General features: G+C 35.0%; 1 protein-coding gene across 28 annotated transcripts in view; it reads right to left on the reverse strand.

The window, feature by feature from the left end:
• BAZ2B (bromodomain adjacent to zinc finger domain 2B) overlaps positions 1–25,766 on the reverse strand; it is a 217,844-nt gene that overhangs the window by 19,769 nt on the left and 172,309 nt on the right. For 13 of the 28 annotated variants that reach the window (XM_084891495.1, XM_084891484.1, XM_084891479.1 and 10 more), the window contains 10 exons: positions 24,444–24,488; positions 24,168–24,200; positions 22,858–22,923; positions 14,512–14,652; positions 12,679–12,933; positions 11,527–11,741; positions 10,631–10,705; positions 9,572–9,815; positions 4,462–4,524; positions 3,366–3,510 (listed from right to left, as the gene is read on the reverse strand). In XM_084891495.1, the coding sequence (XP_084747621.1) occupies positions 3,366–3,510; positions 4,462–4,524; positions 9,572–9,815; positions 10,631–10,705; positions 11,527–11,741; positions 12,679–12,933; positions 14,512–14,652; positions 22,858–22,923; positions 24,168–24,200; positions 24,444–24,488 (1,282 nt within the window). The remainder of the gene's footprint in view (positions 1–3,365; positions 3,511–4,461; positions 4,525–9,571; positions 9,816–10,630; positions 10,706–11,526; positions 11,742–12,678; positions 12,934–14,511; positions 14,653–22,857; positions 22,924–24,167; positions 24,201–24,443; positions 24,489–25,766) is intronic. The other 15 variants (XM_084891487.1, XM_084891478.1, XM_084891497.1 and 12 more) reach the window with 2 other exon arrangements.

Raw genomic sequence — 25,766 nt, forward strand, 5'->3', positions numbered from 1 at the left:
TAGGTGAAAATCTAACCTGTATTTTTTTCTGATCATTAGTAAGGCTGAATATAATTTTATAGTTTTTATGGTATTTCTCCACTGTCAACTTCTGGTCATATTTTTGATCAATGTTTTAAAAGTAATTTATGCAAATTCTGTTAAAAATACAAATTCACCACTTTATTGTTTGAAAAGTAACATACATTCAAGGTAAAATATTTGGTAAAGAGAGGTATAAATTAAGCCAATTCTGCTGTTCTCCCTGAGTCCCCATTTCTAGTCATTATAGATAGCAATGGTTCATCAGTCACGTCTATATATCTTTCCAGAAATCTTATATGCAAATGAGACTGTCATTTTACACTAGTTCACTTATTGGGCACTACTATTTACATTCTGCAATTTAGAAGTGCAACGGTGTTGCATACTTGGAGGAGAAAGAGATTGCATTTCCTAAACAAGAATACATTCAGGTAAGTGTACTGAACAACACCATTTCACTTTAGTATAAAGTTCCTTGGCATCCTGGAGTTAAAGAGGAAAAATCAAATATACTTGGTATGCTGGGCCCCTCAATATTCATCTCCTTCTTTGGTACCTGTCATGATACAACAGGTGGTTAGGAGGTTCCTATTGTTCATATTACAGATGAGTGCATGGACACAAATGTCCATATTCTCCTGCTTTCCAGATGACTCTTGCTAGCTACACTTACAAGAGGAGCAATTTTGATTCTCTCTTTTCTCCAAACAGCTCTAAATGTTTGATGTATACTCACGCTGTAAGTGGGCCTTGTATACCAGGTTACATACAGAATTATTACATCATCTTACAGGCGAGAGGGAGTCATTCAAGGTTTTAGAATAGAGACATAATAGAAAGAGGGGACTATATAGAAATAAGTCAAGGACAGCTGTAATAGTCCAGGTACATTGATAAATAACTTGATTTCAGTAGTGCTGCAAAGAGACTGACTACAGACATTGTGAAGAAGAAGTTGATGTCCCAGATAACTTCGAGTTCACATGCCCAGGTGACTGACAATGATGTGGCTCTTAGCCAAAATGGAGAATTTTTCATTGGTCTGGGGCAGTGGTCAGCAAATTCAGTAGTTAACAGAGCCAAATATCAACAGTACAAGGATTGAAATTTCTTTTGAGAGCCAAATATTTTAAACTTCTTCTAACGCCACTTCTTCAAAATAGACTCGCCCAGGCTGTGGTATTTTGTGGAAGAGCCAAGCTCAAGGGGCCAAAGAGCCGCATGTGGCTCGCGAGCCACGGTTTGCCGACCACGGGTCTGGGGTATAACTGGTTTGATTTTGTTCCACTGTTAGTGTTTCGAATGATTATTATGACAGCTAAGATAATGCCACTCACCTGGACATTGCTTTATTGGCTCTTAAGCTTTACTAAGGCTCTCCCACTCAAGTGACTCATAGCTTTGCCGTTTTAGATTAGATTTCTACACTAAAACCTTTTGTTTCACCCCTAAGTGTTATCCTACTTCCCCCATAGACCAAAACTCTAATGTCATTCCAAACAAACTGTTCCTCTTGATTCCTCTGAGTCAGTTTAAAATATCACAATATTCCCACTGAGGATTAATTCATCAAACCCGCTCTGATGCCATTTTCCTTACATCACGTTCAATAATTTCTTACAGCAATTCTACCTTCAGCATATCTGTCTTCTTACTCTCCTGTCTGTGCCTGAGTTCAGGGCCTCCCTCCTTTTACGTAGGCTACTGGAATGGTCTCACACTCATTTCTCCACCCCTTCGTACTCTATTCCAGTGTCTACCTTGCTTCCAGATTCTTTTCATGTAGTCCCCCTGCCTAAATTAGTCTCTGCCCTCAGGAGCTCACAGACTAGTGGTAGAGATTACCATGTATGCCAAACATTATGATAAAATACTAAGTAGGCTGTATGACATTTCCCTGTTTTGAGCTCTTTAGGTACTTTGTGCTTACACCTTTGATGGCTCTGACCTCACTCTCTGATTTGCGAAGTCCTAACATTTCTTAAAGGTACCTCTAGGGCCACCCCTAGATTGGAAAGTACATAGGATAGAGGTATGTCAGGAAAGGCTAAGAGTTCTATAAATACATCCACAAGAACAATGCTATTTTTGTTAGATATTTGGGTTCTACATAAGATTGTTTTAAATTAAACTAAACACACACACACACACACACACACACAACACACACACACACACACACACACACACACACACACTTTACCCATCTCTGTCACTTCCCCAGCAACAATCAATCTAGTCTCTTATCTATAACTTTTTGTTTGTTTTTTTTATTTAGGGAGTGGTTAGTTTGCTTTTTTTAAAAAGATTCCACATATAAGGCAGATCATTTGGTATTTGTCTTTCTCCAATTTATTCTATTTAACATAATGCCCTCGAGGTCCATTCACATTGTTACAAATGGCAAGTTTCATTCTTATGGCTGAATAATATTCCATTGTGCATTATGTATAACAATTCCTTTATTCACTCATCCATAGATAAATATTTGTCTATTATAAATAACGCTACAATGAACATGAAGGCACAAATATCGTTTCAAATTAGTGTTTTGGAATAATTGGGATAAATGCCCAGAAGTGGAATCTCTAGGTCATAAGGCAGTTAAATTTTTTATTTTTTGAGGTAACTCATAGTGGCTGCACCAATTTACATTCTCACCAACAGTGCGTAAGGGTTCCCTTTTCTCCATATCCTCCCAACACTTGGTATTCTATTGTCTTCCTGATGATAGCCATTCTTACAAGTGTGAGATGATACCTCATTAGTGAGGGCATGTACAGAAGGCAGCCAATTGATGTTTTTCTCTCACATCGATGATTCTCTCTCTCTCCCTCTCCCTTCCTCTCTCTCTAAAACCAATTTAAAAAAGGAAGAAGTTTAATGGAAAAATAGGTAATCACAAATTTCAAACATGAACAAGATCTCCAGATGAATGAGGATTATGATTAGATTTGAGCAAGTTACCTCCAGAGATACTGTCAGATGGATGCTTGCTGCAAAGGTTAAAGAAAGAAAATTTGACAATGGGAAGGAAGAGAAATGGGCAGCAGCTATAAAAGACAATACAGGTGAAGATCTTTGTCCACTAAATAATAAAAAAATAGTTTATGTTTGATGTCAGAAAGAGCAGCATAAGAAAAATCATGGACAGAGAAGAAATATTTGTGAATAAAAGGGGCATTACGGAGTTCAAAAGAAATATGAATCAAAGTTTTACAACGTTTATTCACAAAACAAATTGGATTCTGGAAGCATAAAATATGCCGAAGGCATAATGACTTCTTACATTATTTTGATGTCTTACATTACTACTTTGTAATAGATTTAACCATTCCTACCTTCACCACTCTCCATGCCTTCTACAAAAATCCCCCCACACTGGGGAAGAATCCAGTACCGGCGTCTGTAACGATCCTGGCCAAACATCATCGAGCGTAAAGAGTGAGAAGCATCAAAAAGCTTCCTTCTGTACTGACTCTGTTGCTGTTAAAAAATGATGCGTATAGTTAAGCTATGGGTGTTAAGTGCTTCAAAAATTAATATATAAATAACTTTATACTTATTATGCCTTGGAGCAGATAAATTTCACCATTGGGAAAAGATAGCAGAAGAACTAAATATTACTAGTCTGACTTCAATTTCAGAAACATTTATAAAGATCAACATTATTTTGAGGGTAATTGGAATATCTTTGATGTCACGGATTAAAAAGATAAATTTTATTTTATCACATATCTTAAGGAACATATCTTATACTTGATGATAATGTTATCAAGTATTTTATTGAGCCAAAGCAAACTGGCTGAATTCTGTTGATTATAGTCTATAACAACTAATACTCATGTATGTAACTAACCATATCTGTATTTGCCTATTTTTATTTTCATACTGTAAAGCTAGGCAACATATGACAAAATTTTGAGATAAGTTTGTGATGAAGTTAATGATATACAGGTATTTCATAGTATTTTTAAAAACTCATTTTTTTATAAGAAGTTGATCTAAAGCTTCACTGATGCTACTGAAATTCAAGTTTTAATATGAGTACAAAATATGTACGGTTTATAAATTTAATTCAAATATATTAATATAAAATAAAGCATATAAGATGCTAAAACTATCATCATAAAATTTGACTGAATTTTAAAAGTAATTAATTCCAAGAACTATCAATAAAACCAGGCATTTGTAGATTCTGTATTTAAGTGAAGAATAAACCCTGATTAAGGTTACTGCCGCATCTTAAGAAGCATGCTATTAACCTTGGCATTAAACTTTTAAGGTTTAGTTGAAAATGTTTCTAGACCTCCTTATTTTAATTACTTATAAAAAGCTTGTTAGCAGCCAGAAAACTAATCTAATACAAGGCAATTTTTTTTTTTAAAAAAAAAAAACACTGCAAAAAAGATAAAACTGTAATCTAAAAATACTTACTTTACTCAGTTTTTCAATTTGCTTTTCTAGCTCTTCAACACTTGCTGCTTGGTCACCTTCATCCTATACATAACAAAGTACAAGTATCATTTACCTGTTCTTAAAATTTACTTATTCAATCAATCAGCAAATATTTAATGAAAGCCTCCTATTGCAAAGTAATAGGATAGGTGCTATGGAAATGAATAGGAATCAGTTCTTGCTTTCCATAAACTAATAATCTGGTAGGGGACATAAAACATTACACTGAAAGGAAAAAACACCCAACATTAGTAAGGTATAAGGACTTTAGAGAGGTAGAAATTAGGAATCAGTTTAAGGAAGGGTGAGACCACTTTTTCTGGGATTCTTTACCAAGAGAGGCTATGTGGAAGCTGTGTTTTAATTAGCTACTGACGAATGGTTAAGAATAATTAATCAAAGAAAAGAGGATAGGGCATACCAGAAAAAGTCTGACATATCTGGACATGAAAGGTACATGAAAAGGTAAGGTGGGAGATTCGGCAAAGGTGAGTGTCAGAATTTAATTGTCTGCATAAACTCACTTGCTCACTTGTGAGCTTAAAACTCACATAGGTTTCAACACAAACCTAAGTATAAAGGAAAGAGTCCATGTGTTGAAGGAATAAAGAGTGAGGAGAAGAGAAACTCATCTTTGAGACAAAGGGATATGTCTTAATCAAGGGCAGTATCTTATAATTGAAAGGGATCACATGACTCTCAATGGAAAGGTTTCCTGCAATTAGTGTTTTAAGAAGTATAACAACACTCTACCCATACTTTAATCAAGAGGCCAAACATACTTTTGGAGGAATAATGTGCCTATCTTTTCAATCAAGTTTATTAAACAGTTAAACTTTAATTTCTGTTTTCTTTTGTTAATCCTCATATGAGGATATTTTTCCATTGATTTTTAGAGTCACAGGGAGGGGTAGAGACAGAGAGAAAGAAACATTGATGTGAGATAGAAACAACAATTTGGCTGGAACTGGGAATAGAACCTGCAACCAAAGTATGTGCTCTTGACCAGAACTGAACCCGGAACCCTTCAGTCCAAGGTCTGAAGCTCTATCCACTGAGCCAAACTGGCTAAAATTTTATTTTATTAGAAAATTAATAAGGGGCTACCAGTTCTACATTATAAAGGTTAACTCTCAATTAATTTAATTGAGCTAATTTGGCTTCTTAGATCCTAAACTATTTATTATTTTTCAGTTTTTAATAACAATATATACATGTGCTAAGATTGTCATCAATGAAATCCTAGAGTTGAACACATAAAAAAGCAAAATACTATATTAAGTGACACGTCTAGTCTAAGAAAAATTAATAATTTTTAAATCATTAATAACAATTTTTAATAGCATTTATCTCCCTTAGAGAAAAAAAAAATGAGCGGTGTGTTAATTCTCCATGTGGAAAAAAGAAGTCAGGCGAAACATCTAATTTCTGTAAATAAATTCTAATTTAGTGGGACAATTACCCAGTAAAATACACTGGAATCTCAATACAAGTTTATTAATTTATGAGCCAACACTTTGAAACAATTTGTAATAGAAGGGGCTATAAAGGGAGGCCAATTCTGTGAAAAGCTGATTAATACTGATCAGAAATGTTTAATGCCTGCTATGGAAACAGCTCCACCTGCCAAATGAAGCAGATTGGTTATAAATGGCATCTTTTGTTTGGGTAATTACAATTCTAAAACCCAAATTATATACACTTCACAGTATTTACCACAGCATAAAATTATACGATCAAGTAGTTTCAAAAGTACATTATGAAATAATTTTGGCCCGAAATCTCAATGTAGTCTCCTTTTCAGATTGTGTAAGGCTCACTCAAGTGATTTTTATCATTCTGGTTTAAAATATAACATTTGGGAGGAGTTTCTGAAAACATTGTACATGTATGCTATTTTTACTTAAGAGAAGTGAGTAGCACATGATCTTGTTTATAAGTACCTCTACGTTATTATCCAGATAAAGTAAAAAATTTGATTCAGTCATTTATCATTGGTCTTGGTTAGATATTTTCCAAGATTCTACAATAAAGTTATCCCTCTAGTCTAGGCCTTTGCTCTTTATAATAGTACTGAGTTGATGCAAGAAAGTACAGGAGTTGTTTCTGGAATTCCTTAGCTGAATGTTCCTGGCATTGAGTGCAGAAGGAATGGTTGGCTGTATAGTTTTTTGAGTATTATTCTGTAGCCCTAGAATTCTTTTAGGGTAAAAGATGAACTTCAGCTTTTCTCTCTCTTTACACATGTCCATTTCTATGGCTTATGGTAGCTTCCCTGAAAACTCACATGACATACTGACACCTTGGCTTCTTCCCTGTAGCCTGTTCTTCAAAGCTAGTTCACCATGGTTGAACTAGAGGTCTGCTGCACAAATTTCATTTGTTGGGGCCAAGGGGAGCCCCTCAGCCTGGCCTGCACACTCTAGCAAGTGCAATCGAGCAATCTGGGACCCCTCGGAGGATGTCAGACAGCCATTTAGGCTGATCCCTGGGATCAGGCCTAAAGAGCAGTTGGACATCCTTCTCGCAATCCAGGACCGCTGGCTCCTAACCACTCGCCTGCCTGCCTGATCACCCCTAACCTCTCTGCCTGCCTGCCTGCCTGATTGGCCCTAGCCACTTGACTGCCTGCCTGCTCAGTGCAGGTCATAGCAACTAGTCTTTCTGCAGTTTGGTCGATTTGCACATTATCCTTTTATTATATAGTATACCTTCCAATATCATTAGGGACCTTATTCCATTAATTAATCTCTTTATATCTTTAATCTTCACCCCTCCCCCTCATTTTATTGACTCTTTCCCTTCAACCAAAATTCATCTCAAGTCTTTCTACATCTGAAAAATCCTTGGTCTTTGTCACCCTCTAGGAACTACCCTTTCCTCTGAGGCACAATGCTTGAAATAGTTGTCTTTGCTTTCTCACTTTCTACTTATTGTTCTCAACCAACCCTACCCTGGCTTCTGCTCTCACCCCTCCAATGAAACTGCGCTGACCTCTACCAGTATGTTGCCAAATCCAGCAAAAATTTACATCTCCTGAGGCCTTAATGTCTTTTTATTGCACCCTCATTTTTTAAATGTTCAGTTTTCTTGATTTTTATTATTACTACAAGTATAGAAAAAAGTTAACACTGCAGACCTGACTACTACCCTTTGAAAGACCTGCTTATGAGGTTGGCACTTAGCTGATGTCTGGGAAGTTGGATTTAGGGGTTCCCTGATCCTAACTGAAAAAATCGGCTTACTAGACCTAACCTGTGCTAACAGTGTGATTTATACTGCTTTTTACGGGGAGCCTGGACTTTTGGCACATGCTACATGAAGGGTACCTTTGTGGCCAGTCCCCAGCAAAAAACTCTGGGCACTGAGCCTCTAAGGAGATACACCAGTACACAACCAGTCATAAGTCTTGCCTGGGAAAACTGCTGGGTGATTCCACTGGGAGAAGACTTGTGGCAGCTTAGGCCTGGTTTCTTCTGAACTTTGACTCACATGCCTTTTCTCTCTGCTGGTTTTGCTTTATTTCCTGTTGCTATAGTAATTCAGAGCCAGAGCATGACTAGGTGCTGAGTTCTGTAATCACTAACTTTGGAAGTGGACTCGGGGGCCCCAGATCCCTATACAAATCTCCCACCTCTCTGTTCCATTTTCAACAGCAAGCCTTTTGGGCTCTTCTTAAATAGTGATGTTCCCAGGGTTCCAATTTCAGTCCACTACTCTATTCACTAAACAATTCCCTTGTGCAAACTTATCCATCTCATGATTTTAACCTATTGTGTGTGCTAATAACTTCGAGATCTATATTTTCAATACTGAATTCTTCAGCCTTCAGGTTCTTAAATCTAACTGATGCTGAACTTCTGCATAGGCACCTCAAACTCAACATGTCTAAAACAAACCTACCATCACGTCCTGTCTTCAATGACCTGCCTTCCCCTCATCCCCTATCATCTATTTATTATGTTCCTCCTGATCTCTCTCTCTCAATCGAAGCAAGCAGTCTCCTATGCCAGATAGTTGGGAATCAATTCTGCCTCTCCTTCAAACTACACTGTCCACCCTCAAATACTACTCATCCATCCTCCTAAATACTTATTGAGTCCTTTTCTCCTTCTTCATCCCAACTACCATTGGCCTAGTTTCAGACCCTCACAACTCAACTCAACTATTATAATGTCTATCGACTGATCTTTTCATCTCTGATCTTGCCCTACCCAAATCTATTTCTATCATCCACAGAACTACACAGTGAGCCACTTAAACCCCTTCATTAGCTTCCTGTCACCAAAAATTAAGAAGTCCTAGTTCGTAGTTGGTGCATTTGAGGCTCTTTAGTAACCCTGAGGCACCTGTAAGTAAGTCCCTTAGAGGATATACAGTTTCAGGCTTCTCGGCCCTGCTCATGCTATTCTCTCTGCTTGGAAAACTTTTCCCTGTATTCCTTCCAGGTTAACATTCAGCCCAACGTGCAGCCTCAGCTAATGGGTCCAGAAAGCTTTTGTGAGGATTTATTCCTCAGAAAGGTTAAATGCATTTCCTTTGTATCTGCCTAGCACATTGTAAATATCGCTATCAAAGCAGTTAACACTTAACACATTCTCAATGAGACTGTAAATTGAGAGGGGACTTTTAGTGCGTTATACATCTTTAATCAAAACTGCCTAAAGCTGGGAATACATAATAAACTGGTGTTTGAGACATACCAGTTTCACAAAACCTGACAACACTTTTAAGACATAAGTCATTTGTACAAGATAGTATGTCAACAGAATGAAAGAGAACGCCTAAAATTAAGAATTAGTATAGTTATTTGAAGAACTGTGAAGTCATTATATAAATAGAAAAACTTAACTTCTTTTATTCAATGTAAGTGCCTGCTATCTGCAGGCATTCTATTCAATCAATATTTACATACTCATCACAAAAAACTTTATGGTGAATGTTGTAATACCCAGTTTTCAGATGAAGAGACTGAATAAGTAAATGTCAAAATGGAATTAAAGTGCAAATCTACTTGACCCCAAATTCTGTTATTTTTCAGTGTTATGCAGTCTTAGTTAAATATTAAAATCAACCTGAATTTGATTACCTCATCTTCACAGGTATCAGTCTTCTTTCCTTTTTTGTCTTCCTTATCTTCTTCATCCTCCTCATCTTCATCGGCTTGGTCATCACTGTCGTCATCGTCGTCGTCGTCATAGTCACTGTCTCCTCCCTTCCTTCTTCGCTTTCTTCCTGGGGTGGGGGTCCCTAGTGGATGCTGTTCTTCTCCGAGATCAATCCCACCTGCAGTGTCTCTTTTGCCTGTTTTCTTAGCATGAATGATTCTGAGCCTTTTAGTATTAAAAAAAAAAAAGATGATATGAAATAAAAGGCTTCTTTCTATACTTTTAAAATGTGAGTTTTAATAAAAAAAATACCTAGTGGTATTTCTCTCACAGGGAGCAATAAATCAATGACATTAAAAATTAAAATTAAAGAAATTTAAAAATTTGTTTCCAGAAATTCAAAATATATTAACTTTCAAGAATTATGCTAAGTATTTCTTTGGAATTAGAACACATTTTAAAAAATAAAAGTTAGAAAGCTGAAAAGACTAATGGCCAAGTGGAAATTCCCCATTCCATACTATCAGCTGAATAAATTTCAATTCAAATTACCACAGAAAACTACCCTTTTACCAAAGAGGTTGAATAATTTTAGCATATTTCCTGGAATGAAGCTAATTAAGTCTCAATTCTGAATATATTTGGATATGTTAGACTCTCTATAAAAGCAAATTTAACTAGAAAGCAATGAAGAAAAAGGTATTAGCTCCAAACAGATTCTATTTGTGACAAAAGTAACCTGATAGCAACAACAACCTTAGAAAATGTGATGGCTTGACTTCTTTGAAAGAAAAAAGACAAATGGACTTTCTTCTAATTTTGAAGTATCTGAACTCGATAAATCTGATTATGTCTTTTGTTCATTGCAAATTCTGGCTCTGAGTTCTATTCATTTCATAACTCATCATAATTTGAAGCTTTACCTTTTCCAATTCTTAGACAAAATAAAGTTTACATGCTATCTTTGCAATTCATATGTTTTTCTGGAAAACTTGTACAAAGGGAAAGAAGTATATTAATTTTAATAAAAAATAACTTACTTGCGAAGTTTACCTTCTACCATCCATTTATCTCTCCTCAGGTTTGACATATAATCAATGTTCTTATCAATTTCACTGTCAATGCAAAAATTTATTATAGAACTTAAATTAATCCATTATATTAATGGATTACATTAATATTGCAAGCAAATTGTAATGATTACCAATAAAAAACCATAAATGAAAAACTACATTAATCCAGTATCATCATAGCTAAGAGATGTTTAGAAAACTAAATGTCTACCAATAATAGAAATGTATGGCTCTGAAATATCTGGATTGATTCTTTTCCTAAAACGGTAAGGAACTAAAAGTAACATACTAATAATTAAAATCTGTAAAATAATGAATAGCAAGAATAAGATGAACATAGATTTGGTGGCCAAATTTTGAAATACTAGACTGGAGAACTTTTTTTAAAGTACAAATTAATACATCAGTAAACTAATACTGTCATGGTTGCATTAGAAGATTATTTTATTATTCTACTTCTAATTATTTTATTATTCTACTTCTAATTATTAAGTAGATGAATAATTCTCTGAATGAATACTTAGAAATCTTATCACCTAGCATCACAAGATGTGAAGAAAATGAAAAACCTGGATTCTTCCAATAGTGCTGGATTCTGGGACCACAGTAAAAGGAAATATTTTTGCATTTCAGTATATAAATAACAATTATTAAATGAACAAATTTTCTTTTTAATAGACTACCAAGAAATACATTAAAATTTATTATTAGTCACCTCTGAATGGAGAGGTTCAGTGTAATTTTAATTTTTTTCTTTGTGCTAATCTATAACTTTGAAATTTTCTCTAAGCAAACAGCATTCCTTGTGACAAGGAAAATTCAAAACAGCAAAGAATCACCTGAAAAGCATGGCACACGCTTACCTCACTACACTCTTGCTGCATGCCAACTCATTGATCAGGAAAGCCAGGGCCGAGGCCTTCTGTGCTGGGGTGTGAGCCTGGAAGGCTTTGGTCTTCAGGCTCTCCGTGAGCTCAGTCTGTCCACAGTGGGCTTCCATAAAAATCTGCAAAATCTCGGAAACATTGTCTCGATTCACACCAACATTCAGCAAATGTTCTCCGAGAGCTGTTTTGGCCTATAAAATGTTGACATTTTTATCAGAATTGGTCATAACCATTCATTAACATAAAACAAGATAATTTTTAAACATTGGTACTAAATAATCTAGACATTAATGAGAATAGCTTTATTCATATTTTTGATGAAGTGAAGATAAAAAATATGCAAGAGATGGTTCAAGTACTTGTAATATTTTTATTCCTCCTTTAAAGTCATGGTTAAAAGTCAGATGGGGAGAAGAGCATATAAACTCATGGGTAGAAATTGTCTATTATACTTTCTTTGACCACAGAAAATATACCAAACTTTTCCAGGCTTTATGTAGATATTCAGGAATGGAGATGGAGAGATTGGAGGTTCAAAAGCACTATTATTATGTTGGTGGCTCTATGGGATCATGGGTTTTATTGTCTGGTATACTTAATAATTGGGAGATGAAGGAAAATTACAACAGATGCATTTGGAAGCTTCTCTCTCTAAAATATTACCTATAGCAAAGCTGACTAAAATTTGTATCTGAATTGGAATTAAGATAACTGAATTTAATTGAGTATCATCACTGAGCAGTAGAGTCTTAACATGTTGGTATGTAGGTGCCTTAATTAGCCTCAGTTACTCACAGTGATTCAGAGAGAAAACACAGTATAACTTCAGTAGGTGCACATAAGTTCTAATTGCTTTATGAATTACGAGTTCAGTTTTGCTGAATATCCCTTTCCTTAAACCAATTTGTTTTTTGTGGAAAGTTAGAAGAAAAAAGAGTAATTTGTGAATGATCTCCATTTTTAAGCTTTAGGAAACTAATTGTAACCTGAAGCAAATCTACATTTAATGATACATTTTAAAAAATTGGATCAGTCTATACAATCTTCTAATATGCTACAGTCAGCTATCAATACACTGATAGTATAAATTAAAAAAAACAAACTTTCATATTTTGTTTTGTTTTTTACCTTGTATCCCGTAATTAGACCTGGATCACATACAGCAGCTGAGAGGAGCCTCACAAGCAAGTCTTGCACTTCACCCATGCTGTCCCCTATATTTAGCAATCCCTCTTGAAGAACACTCAGGTTTGGAACATCAATATTCACATCAAAGCCCAAGACTTTACCAAAGTTTCGTAAGAACTGCACCACCATGAGACAGTCTGAAAATGTACTTCCAGAGAGAACAAGTCCTGGAATACGAGGCAGCTCTGGCAAAGGCTGAAAAGAAAGTAAAATAAAATTTTTAATAAATACTGTAAGTTAGTTACCACTACTAAAGCATTGAAGGAAGTTATCTATACTAATAAAAGCCTAGGTGGCCCTCATTCATGACATCATCACAAGATGGCCGCCACAAGATGGCAGCCACAAGATGGCCAGGTGCACAGTGGAGACAGGGCCCAGAGGCCGCTCCACATGGTGAGGCATGGGGGTCCCACGGCTCTGCATGGCACGGAGGAGCCAGTCCTGGCATCTCCACTACCTCACACAGAGAAGGCGGGTTGAGGCAGGGGAGGGCAGTTGTGGGCAATCGGGGTGGCAGGGGAGGGCAGTTGTGGGCAATTGGGCAAGCAGGGGAGGGCAGTTTGGTGTGATCGGGCCAGCAGGGGAGCAGGTAGGCATCAATCAGGCCAGCAGGGGAATGGTTAGGGGGTGATCAGGCTGGCTGACAGAAGCAGTTAGGAGCAACCAGGCAGGCAGGTAGGCAGGCAGGCAAGTGGTTAGGAGTTAGCGGCCCTGGATTGTGAGAGGGATGTCCCAGATTGGAGATGGTGTAGGCTGGGCTGAGGGGCCACCTCCCACCCCCCATTGCACAAATTTCATGCACTGGGCCACTAGTCTATATATATAAAAGGCTAAGCGACCAGCCAACTGGCTGACCAGCCAGTAGGTATGATGCACACTGACCACCAGCGGTAGATGCTCAACGAAGGACCTACTGGGCGACACAACTTTTCAGAGTGCCCTTTTGCATTCTATGACCCCCCTCAGGAGATGCTGGACTGCTGGTTTCAGCATGATCCCTGCAGGCAAGGCTGAGGGACCCCACCTACCGGAAGGACCCCGCTCCCACTTCGCAGATGCCCTTCGAGCCCCAGCACTGCCCAGGTGCAGCTGGCTGAGGAGGGACTGCGGGAGGTTGGCTCCAGGATGTGTCCAGCCTGTCTCGCCCCACCGGCCACCTTCTAATTAATTTCCTTTCAATGTGCACGAATCTATGCACCAGGCCTCTAGTAGATTATAGGTCCTAATTTAAGTATTTATGGGATGTGGGGAGAAGTTAGATCTCTTACCTAAATACCTGAATATCAAATAGAAACACAGAAATCCTATCAACTTTTACAATCCATCTTTGTAGATATTTGCAGCATTTCTACATAAATTAAAAAGGTCTGTAATACTTTACTTATATATTAAGAACTTCCATAATTAGCACACTGCTCCAGAGAGGCTTATTCAGGAGAGGCAGACTGACTTTCACTTAGAATCCCATGGCTCTAGTTAAAAACGAAAGCCTCAGTAGTTGAGCATTGACCTATGAACCAGGTGGTCACAATTTGATTCCCAGTCAGGGCACATGCCTGGGATTGTGGATGGCCTCAGTCCCCATTAGAGGGTGTGCAGGAGGCAGCCAATCAATGATTCTCATCACTGATGTTCCTATCTCTTTCTCCCTCTCCCTTCCTCTCTGAAATCAATTAAAATAAATAAGTAAGTAAATAAATAAATAAAATATATATCTAGTAAGAACACAGAAAAATTACATTTAATAAAATTATTTATATAATAAATTACCTTTTGATCTGCTAAGCACATGTCTTCATTAGGTTTCTTTAGTTCCTTTGCAATTTCTAATTCTATTCTTCGTTGCTCTAGTTTACGTTCTTTATTTAATCTTTTCTCATCACGTTTTTCTTGCTTCAACCGTTCTTTTTCCTTAAAAAAAACAAAACAAAACAAAAACATGTCCATATATTCTCTTTATTCATTGTATGTGTTTGAAAACCTCCAGTTAAAAATAGTTGGTCCGAAGGTTGTGGGTTATTGCTAAGCTGAAAACCTCCAGTTAAAATTTAAAAAGCGATCAAAGTTATTATTCCCAAGAACAGAATCTTCCTAGGAGATTTAAGAATAGTCTTGGAAATACACAGAAACAATTACATTGTTTTTCAATGTATTCACCCACTGAATACCAAAATAACCATATGTCTGTATAAATATAAAATATAAATACTAGATTCAACCCAGATTATTCCATTATGCAAAATTTATTCAATCTTTTCTTGGGTTATAATATGAGAATAAAAAATACTTAATAAACACAGATATATAAAATATACATGGGCAACTAAAAATTTATAGCATGAAGTTAACTAGCATTCACACAAGTTTTTGTGTAGCTCCAGGAAGCAAAGAGGATTTACAGCAGGAAAGTGGAAGCAACATGTTTGAATTTGCAAAAGCAGTTCTTTCAAAGTGAACTAGCTAGTTTTAACGTAGCACCTGTGATGAAATAAGATATTAATTACCACTATAAACAACATGCTGAGAATGTAAAATGGGTTCTGAAGGCAATTCTAAAAACTTCCAAAACATGTTTTAGGTAATGGCAACATAGAAATAGTTATCCTTTCTCCCTGTTGCAGGGATGACAGTCTATAGGAAAAAGTCAAGGGAGTTAATATTATATAATAATATCAGTGTCATTCCTTTATTGTCATACCTCAAATACTATTTGTATTTATTTAGAGAAGAATCATCAGGCACTTAACAGAAGAATCATCAGGCAATTCTAACCTACCTCACACATCTGACAAATTAATGATGAGCTTACATTCATAAGGCAGATACTGTCTCTTCTTGATTTAAAAATCTTTCCATTTTCTTTGAGTATTAAAATAAAGTCCAATCCTTACTTTGAAATTCACTACTCTATTCTTTTTGAAATAATCATCCACTTTTATATTCTATGTCAATTTAATAAACTGTTTGCTATTCCTGAAGGACACCTCTTGTCCCCTTACCTCCTTATACTGTGCACTCCAATCAGAAAGGTCATTATTCCCCTCTTGCATATGTAAACCTTAATTAAACTCTACCACCTCATTCCTATTACCAATTTCTTTTTAATTCTCATAATTCTTCCCTATGTTAATGTCTTATTGTTTTTAATATTTAACATTTTTAACATTTTCATTGCTTCCTGTTCTATTTTAGCATTTTTGTTCACATCTTAACTCCATTCCAATGACCATTGGAAAGAGCACACTGACTGCTGGGGGAGCCACTCTAAGGGAACTCAGAGAGGAGCAGAGAGAATATTCCAGGAGGAGAGCTGGGAAACAGTGTGTTTGAGAATTTGCTTCCAGTTTCAAGGCTGCAGCCTGGGTTGCAGATTGAACAGTTGCTGAATATTATGGTTCAGGGCCAGACGCCAGGTAATGAGAGCCTTTTTATACAATATGCTCAAGTTAAAAACGTGGAATTTTATACTGCCTCTAAATTTCTGGGTTACTCATTCGTGCAGACACTTGGAAGGGACAAACATAATGGATGTCCAGGACTGTGAGTCAGACATCCCCCAAAGGGTCCTGGGTTGGAGAGCATGCAGGCAGAGCTGAGGTGACCCCCCTCCCAGTGCACGAATTTTGTGCATCGGGCCTCTAGTTTAATAATAATATTCAGGAAATATTTAGGAATTAGATATTTATAAATTTGATTCTTTCCCTCATCTATATTATTGTAAATTACTTTTTCAGTTAGTGTAAACTTCATTTCTGACTGGTTCTTTTTTTATGGTTTCCATGCATCCCCCCCCCCCACTTTTTTTTTTATGCTGTTGAACTTCTCACTAATCTTCCTCTAAGTTCATTGAGCATCCTTATAACCAGTGTTTTGAACTTTGCATCTAGTAGATTAGGTGTCACCATTTTGTTTAGTTCTTTTTTTTCTGTTGTCTTGTTCTGTTCTTTCATTTGGGACATGTTTCTTTGTCTCCTATTCTTTGTCACCTAGTGTCCAATGCCATAGCCTCCCTGTCAGCTGAGCTACCCCCTCTCTTGACTAGATAAGAGAGAATCAGGTACAATGTTTACAATAAAACTTAGAAAGGGATATGAGAAATCAGGTACAACTTTCCTTTTCCTAGCTAACTCTGTCCCTCGGGAAAAAACACACAAACATGAATAGCATATAGAATAAGTACCCTTTAATCTGAAGTTCTTAGAAGTATAAAAATAAGTATCAGATAAAGAAAGAAGGAATTAAATGAAAACTAACCTCCCTATATTGGAGCAATACAAGTTCTTGATAGGGCTGCCATACAAGGTATAAGTATTAGAAATGTCAGGCACCATACCAAAATATGAATCATAAATATTACATAAAGAAATAACTTTACGTAAAATAACCTAAAGAAGCTGGCTTCCTGCTTTCATTTTTGCTTTCCTCAGCACTCCTGTGTATTCTCCACATAATACCCAGAGTCATCATTTCAGAAAGCAAACCATTACATCTTAACACCGTCCAATGGCTTCTCATTGTAATCATTATAAAGTCCAAATATGGACTTTAGTCCCATATGCCACAGTCCCATATGCTGATTTCTGTCTACCATGCCAACTTCAACTTAGATAATTTGTCCCTTATGTACTATATTCCAGTCATTTTTGTCTTTTTATTATTCCTAAACAAATGGTCTTTGTGTTTCTTATTTGTTGTTCATTGATAGATCAAATGTTAACTCATCAAAGAGGCCTTCCCAGAAAAACTAATTTTGCCTTTTCTTATGCCTTTTCTGGAACTCCATTTTATCAACTCATTTATTTTATATTTGTTTATGGTCTTTCTCTACCCACATAGTAAGACCTATGAGGAGAGCAATCTTGTTTACCTTTTTTACCTTTATATTGCCAGTGCCTTGATTAGAGCCAAGTATATAGTTGGTGATAAAAAAAATTAGTTGAATGAATAACTTAAATTGAAAGTGGCAGCTAAAAGTGTTAAGAAAACAAATTGACGATAAAGTCATTAAACAATGAGTACATCATTATATTTTCTGTATATGCTTCTCTTTTATGAACAAAAAAAGAGAAAGAATTCATAGATACAGAAAACGTGTGGTGATTGCAGGGGAGAGGTGGGTGGGTGGAGGTGGAAGAGGTATAGGGAAGATAATAAAAATAAAATTAATAAAGAAGAAAAAAATACTTTATTTTACTCTAGGTGTGTTTTTAAAAAGTTTAACTTTCAAGGAACTGTAAAAACACACTATAACAACATATATCATAAATAATCTTTTATCAGAATGTTTGAGAAAATCCCATAAGTGAAATTTAGTTGTCAAGAACTTGTTATACCTGATAACTATAGATTGTGACTAGGACTAGATAATTTTACCAGTTATTCTTTCAATTTAAATTGTGTTCTTCTGTTAAATGGAATTTATAGATCTGTCATCAACTAAGTATTTAAAATAATTTTTAAACTACTGTTGTGTGTACAGCACTAAATTAGATACAGTTGGGAAAACAAAAGAACATTGATGCTTTTTATCATATCAGAAAGAAAACTTCACAGTATAAATATTTAAGCAGTAACTAGACGTATGTTCTTACTGACAATCCAAACTTTCACCAAATCTTTTACGTAAACTTGCACCTAAGTAAATAGTAGCAAAACATTCTTATATGTACGTGTCTATTTCCTCATTATTACTTAACATTCACAAGATGTAACTACTGCAATGTCCATCATGAGTAATCTTGGTTTCATATTCTGCCTCCTATTATTTCCTAATAGCCCTAGCTATATATTATTCTGTTAGTAACTATTAAAAGAACTTCACTATAAAGTTAAGGCCATATGATACCTAGGCAGAGCCAACTCAAAATTCTGAATTGACCAGTGGATAAGCATTGATTCTATACCTTAATATATTTAGACATTTAATTATTAGATGGTAAACGAAAGAAAAATAGGACAAAAATGCAAAAATGCTTAAAGAATTATGAGATTAAAAAATAATCTGCTTTTACCTTGTTAATTAAATATCTATAACATCTGAAATTGTTCTAAGAAACTCCCCATATCCATAGAAGAAGATAATACAAACACCGCTTTTGTTTCTTTGTGTACACCGATCTACCCTTTTTTTTTTTTTTTTTTTTTTTTTTAGTATTAACTCAATATATTTTTCACTAAAAAATAATTCCAAATTTTATTGGTTCTCTAATTTAGAAATCCAATTTCTATAGTTTTCCTTTATATAAATCTATAAGTAATAAGACTATGTAGACATGTAAATTATCTTCACCCTGGCCAGTGTGTCTCAGGAGGTTGGAGCACTGTCTCACATACCAAAAAGTTGTGGGTTCGATCCCTGGTGAGAGTGTGTACCATAAGACAATCAACTAACTGACTGTTGTTTCTCTCTCACATTGATGTTTCTTTCTCCCTCTGCTACACTCCCCTCCCATCTTTCTAAAATCAAAAGGCATGTCCTTGACTGAGGATTAAAAATAAAATCTACAAATTGCAATTAAAATTTTTTTAAAGTATATCTTAAAAAATAAAACATCTTGTAACTATTGTATTAATTTTAAATGTCATTAACATATCATAACAGTTTATAACTATTTTCTTTTTAAAAAAATATATTTTATTGATTTTGTACAGAGAGGAAGGGAGAGAGATAGAGAGTTAGAAACATCGATGAGAGAGAGTCATCGATCAGCTGCTTCTTGCACACCCCCCACTGGGGATATGCCCGCAACCAAGGTATGTGCCCTTGACCAGAATCGAACCCGGGACCCTTCAGTCCCCAAGCTGACACTCTATCCATTGAGCCAAACCCGTTTCGGCTATTTTCATAATATGAGAAAAAATAATTTTTAGCCTCATAAATAAAACAGGTTTACTACCAAGTATAATTCAAATCATATAAAATACACCTGCTTTTATTATTACTAATAACCAGAAACTTTGGTCGGTTTAAACAGCATGTCAAAGTAGCTCAAAATCTCCTGTTTCCTTTATAAAACTTAAAACTGTACCAGTCACACATTTATAATCACTTTACACATATTAACTGAATAAACAACCATAGTGATTGCATCAGAGTCTTCTGTATGTCCCCCCAAGGATCAATAAACTACAAAAGGTTGTTAAAACATGCATCTATCACAGAATGAGTGTGTCAGCACTTTAGGAGACAAAACCATAAAATAGAAGAGAATAGTTGAAGTTTTAGAAGTCATGTAATAAACAATTTGAAATAAAAAATGTGTAACATCTCCCTCCACAATCATTCAAGTCATGAGAATATTTTATAATCCTATATTTATATTAATCACTACTCAGGGAAAATAAAAATATAAAGTTCAATTGCACATATAGACAGTTTTATTTTAGTAAACACATTTTTCATTTAAAAACAGTAAATGTACTTATATGACATGCTTATATTGTACTTTTATAGTATTTAAAAACAAATGTAAAAAGAGTTTATATGAACTATAAAATAAAAAGGTAAATGGTATATAAGAAAGTAGGTTTTTGAAAGAACTGTTAACAATTTAAGTATATTAAAATCTTTAATTATCTTACTCAAGAATTAGACAATTTTAATTTAAATTTAGGAGACACTTGTATGACAGTAACTATTCTCCCAGTATTTAAAGATGTTTAAACAATATAAGTACAGACTTGTGTGTAATACTTTGGTATATATTAAGAAAATATGATAATAATTGGTAGGTTTTGTTATTTTAAAATATTATTATATAATTGTAAATTATAATGTAAATAAATTAATTTATAATATAAATCAAACAAAATATACTTATGAGTCATATGATTAATAACTTTTCCATTTGTTTAAATTTAGTTTTCATAATATACTATTTTAGATGTAAAAATAGGCTCTTTTCTTAAAAAAACACACACACAAAAAAAAAAAAAAAAAAAAAAAAAAACCTGCCCTGCCCTGACCAGTTTGACTCAATGGATAGAGCATTGGCCTGCGGACTAAAGGGTCCCGGGTTCAATTTCAAGCAAGGGCATATGCTAGGGTTGTGGGCTCTTTCCCCAGTGGGGGGTGTGCAGGAGGCAGCCGATCAATGATTATCTTGCGTCATTGATGTTTCTACAATATCTCTCTCTCTCCATCTTCTTCTCTCTCTGAAATCAATAAAGAAATATATTTAAAAACAAAACTGCCCTGATCTACTCATACTCAATATATGACCATAACAGGAATAAAAGGATATCATTTTTATTTTTTATATTTGCCTTCTATAAATGGCTTTTATTAACAATCTTATTTACACTTTTATTCTTCCAGAACCCTGAGGTAAACCTGCATCTCTTAAATTATATTTATGTGTTTGAAATTTTAAGTACAAGTTGCTGTCAAAAGTAATGTATTCTCCTTATTATGCTAAGAACAAACACCTAAGAGACTCAGGAGAATTGTAAAATGCAAAAGACATAGGCATCTTTGCAACATGGTCTCTAAGAAATGGCCTGTTTTGCAATATGATGAGTTGTAAAATAACAGTCATTCTACCACATTCATCGTTTGGGTTTTAAACTTACATAATTCTAACACAGAGTAAATGTTATTTCATCTCTTTGTTATCACGCTGTAGCATGACTTCTAGAAATGCTTTCATTTATGTTTTTAGAGTCCCAAATAATATTCTTGTGTGAGTAAAAAAACTGATTCCAAAAGTTTACCCTATGTATTTAGGTCTGCTTAAGATAGTCTAAACTTAATACATTTGCTATCAGTGTTTCCATTCTGAAATAAAATTTAAATGACTTCCTAACTAACATTAGTAATGTTTTGGTACAGAGAATTACTGTACCAAAGATTACTGTAATTAAGATGCTAAAAAGATGTTTATTACAAATGATTTATATTCAAAGAATCCATATTTACTTCAAGAATTTCTATATTTAAAAAACTGGACATGAGGGTGCAGAGGCATGAAGGCCAAAATAAAATTGGTAGGAGGCATAGTGGGAGGAACTGAATTGCCTGGCATTGATGCCAGACAGAAGTGCTGACAGAGACCGCTGGTGAGCCCTCACCTCACAGAGCTGGCACGCTGGCACGATTTCTGAGACTCCATCACCCTGGCCCACACTGTTTTCCCTATCCTGGTGATTTCCCGAGACCCCATCCCACCCAGATTTCAGAGCTACCCATTGTTTCCAGTGGCTTCTCCATACCAAGGGCATGCTACACCTCCCAGCCTGGTAGAGCAGCCTAATGCAGTAGGTGTACTGTAGAGGCCAGTGGCATAGCCTCCCCAATCATATTTAATTATGTTCGTTTGTTTAAATCTATCTGGTCCCATTAAAGGGATATTCCTAAAATTTGTCTATAAAACTATATTATAGTTCATATTCTCTCATCAACCTAACTCAAAGGAGGAAGGAAGGAAGGAAGGAAGGAAGGAAGGAAGGAAGGAAGGAAGGAAGGAAGGAAGGAAGGAAGGAAAGGGAAGGGAAGGGAAGGGAAGGAAGGAAAAAAGGGTCTGAAAAGGTAAAGCAAGTTGTTTCTGAGCCAGGATGGGAATCTGAGTCCCTCACACTCCAAAGCTCTAGTTATAATGGCCAACTGTTTAAATGCCTTTGTAACATATATTATAAACTTTAATTGATTTCTATTAAATTCAAAATAAGCTCATTTTGACTTATTTTGTCTGTTTAAAAGCCTATTTTAATTTTACCTGTAGGATGTTAACAATAATTTGGAGAGAAGTCCATAGTTGGAATGACTAGTGTTTGAATTAGGACAAACAGAACTTGTCTAAGCATGCCGTAATATTAATTTTGTGAAACACTGATTACAATAAAAAAATAGCTACTTTTATCTGAATGAATGCCATTCTCTACATTAAAAAAAGATACTTAAAATCTCAGTACAAAACATTAACACATACATTGGAATTTTCTTTGCACTCTTTTAATGTTCTAACACTTAGTTACTATCTCTAATCTTTAGTTTGCTTATGAAAACCAGTTAATCATGGCAAATCCATACTCTGAAAAATTTATATTTAAAAGAGCCAATGCTTTTGGGGAAAAAACTAATTTATGACAAGGTACTATTTTCCTAGAAACATTACTTACTTCTGCTTTCTTACGAGCTTCCATAGCTTTCATAAGCATCATATGTTGTCGCCTTCTCTCTCGTTCCTATTAGGCCAGATAAAATTAGGAAAATAACTCAATGATTGCTAATTTTCACAGATTGATTTTCAAATGGAAAACAAAACAGAACAACAACAACAAAAAAAACTCAGTATAGCATGTTTAGCATTTATAGACAAGTCACAGTAAATACTAAATATAAGACAAGAATGGCCAGTCTGTGCATGTTTTAGTTCAGGTTTAGAAAGCAAATACAAGAACAATCAAAAGCAAAAAGGTAAAGCAATGAACATGGAGACAGTGTAAACAGAAGCATACAAGATTTACTTATGGTCAGTTGTGATGCTCCTTCAAAAGCTGGCAGAACAAAAAGCATAATGGTTGGCTGGAACAGGCCAGTTACCTTACATCTGCTATTAGAAAAACCACAAATATGTACTATAGCCAATTAAACTAGAGGTTGTGTTGTTGTTAAATTTTTAGATCAGGCAGAAAGTGATTTATAATCACCTTAACATCATGATTTCAAAATTATTTTCATTTCAAATATACTATCATTTTGTAAATCCAATAAGCCACCAACAAATTAAAGTGTCTTTTTTTTAAAGCTTTTGTACCAATTTAAACGAGTTGTGGTTCATACACTGACACCAATGAAATGGGATATTCCTATTTACTGATGTCTGCCACTTGATGCGCTATTTAAAGTCACAAAAGCTGCACCATAGGCTAATAAGTGGAATTAAAAATGCACAATATAAAAAATAAGGTAAGCATTGGCTTACTTTGGCAATCTCATTTTCTTTAGAATAAAAAAAAATCAGTTATAATATTTAATCTTTGTGTTTGTTTGTTTAAATCTATTTGGTCCCATTAAAGGGATATTTCTAAAATTTGTCTATAAAACCAGATTACATTTCATATTCTCTCATCAACCTAACTCAAAATTCCCATTGTATTCAATGGCAGTTTTGTGTCTAGAATGATGGGAGACTATGGGTCATAATTGTCTCAAATTGTATAGTGACCTAACTTTCACTGTGACATCAGTAAGTAAATTTTTAGATGGCAACCTTATATAAGGCTTGCGAAGTTCAATTAGAAATCTTGGCAATGGATCACACTTCTCGATAGACAGACAAGCAGATGTATGCAATGCACTGTGCTGTAAAGCCATGCAGCAGTATGTAATATGACAGCAGCCAGTGCTACACTTTATGCATTGCTATGACAACCATATATCACAACCAAATCACAATGCGGTGTTAGATGTACAAAAATAAACATACCCATACCATATCTAGTCTATGCCTCTCCAACTCCTGGTAGAAAGAGTTGGCACAACATTATGAAACAGAAATCACAGAGTCACGAAACCAAATTTTTAACCCCCCAAAAGACACCAATACCAAAGCAAGGCAATAAACTGTAAGATGAAGGAAAAACTTAAGCAGGAATTATATTGGAAATACTTTGAAAATATAATGAAGATTTTTTTTTAAATTGATTTAAGAAAAATGATAAAATGTACATTTCAACAAGTATATGAAAATATGTTTACAGACCTGATGCTTCAGAAGAACAGCTTGTTGTCTTCTCATTTCTTTTTCCTTAAAGATAAGAAACTTTTAATATATAACTCTGAGGGAAGATATAGAGCATATGCTACAAGTATTAAAAATTCCTTTTCTAAGATTCTATAGTCTTCCATTAGATTAAAACATAAAATTGCAAATATTCAATCATTTTTAAGGTATGAAGTAGCAATTTTATGTAATTCTACCTAATACGTAAAAGCTATACATATATAACAGTAGCAAGGATCTTTATTCAGTGACCTAACAGCACACTTCAATAGCAAGTTCATTGAAGTGACTAGCTAGATGGACAGCACATGTCATGTTAGAAACAAATGGCACATGTATTTTTTTTTATAATTTAAATACATTATGTCACAACTTTCAAATCTAGCTGATAAGCACTCTCTACACTCTGATTACAGATCCCCAAATACACTCTATAATTAACAGCAGCTATAACATTTCTATATGCTGTATGTAAATGAGACAATGGGATCAGTTTGAGGTTTTCATGCACCATCCCAAAGGGATGGAGCATAAAACAAACAATTCTATGAAGGTCATCAATTTAAATATTTTTATAAAAGGTAAGATATGGGTAGAATGAATATTAAGGACAGCCATGAAAGGGGATAGAGTCTAAAGAACAAAGTAGGAGAGTAGAGTCTGTGTGGGAAATGTAGCACATAGTTCCCTGGCTTTATAAGATACATTGTGATGGCTGTTACCAAAGCCATAGGATCACTCAGCTGTCCTGTATTTCAGTAATCAATTATCAAAACATTGGAAGGTAAGGAGTGGAATGTGTAAGGTACAGGTGTCCAAGTCTCTTACACTTCATGCCAGAAAAATCAAAATCAAAACACCCCCAAAAAACACTTAAAATTACAATAATTAACAATAGCTAATTTTATGATGGTAAATACCAGTTGATAAAGGTTAGGTTTTTGTTTCTGTAGCCTTTTCACTTTTTTAACAGTCAAAACAGGACATTAACAAAGAGAAAGTTATAATTTAAGGAGAAAATAAGATTTGGTACACAATTTGAAACATAAATGACACATATGTAATGGCTTGGGGAGATCATTCTTATCCAGCAAAACCATATACAGGTATTACACAATAGTCTGCACCTCTGATTTGATATCTGCTATTTAAGGAACTCAAAGTGTCATATAAAACCTGTATAATGAAATAAAAATATATAAACATACACTATACATACAATAAAAGCACACATTATACACAGGTATGTCTGCTAAACATCTTCTTAGTCATTTTGAGGACAGCTACTGGAAAACTATGATG

This window comes from Pipistrellus hanaki (assembly GCF_964339955.1).
Source record: "Pipistrellus hanaki genome assembly, chromosome: 8".
NCBI lineage: Eukaryota > Metazoa > Chordata > Mammalia > Chiroptera > Vespertilionidae > Pipistrellus > Pipistrellus hanaki.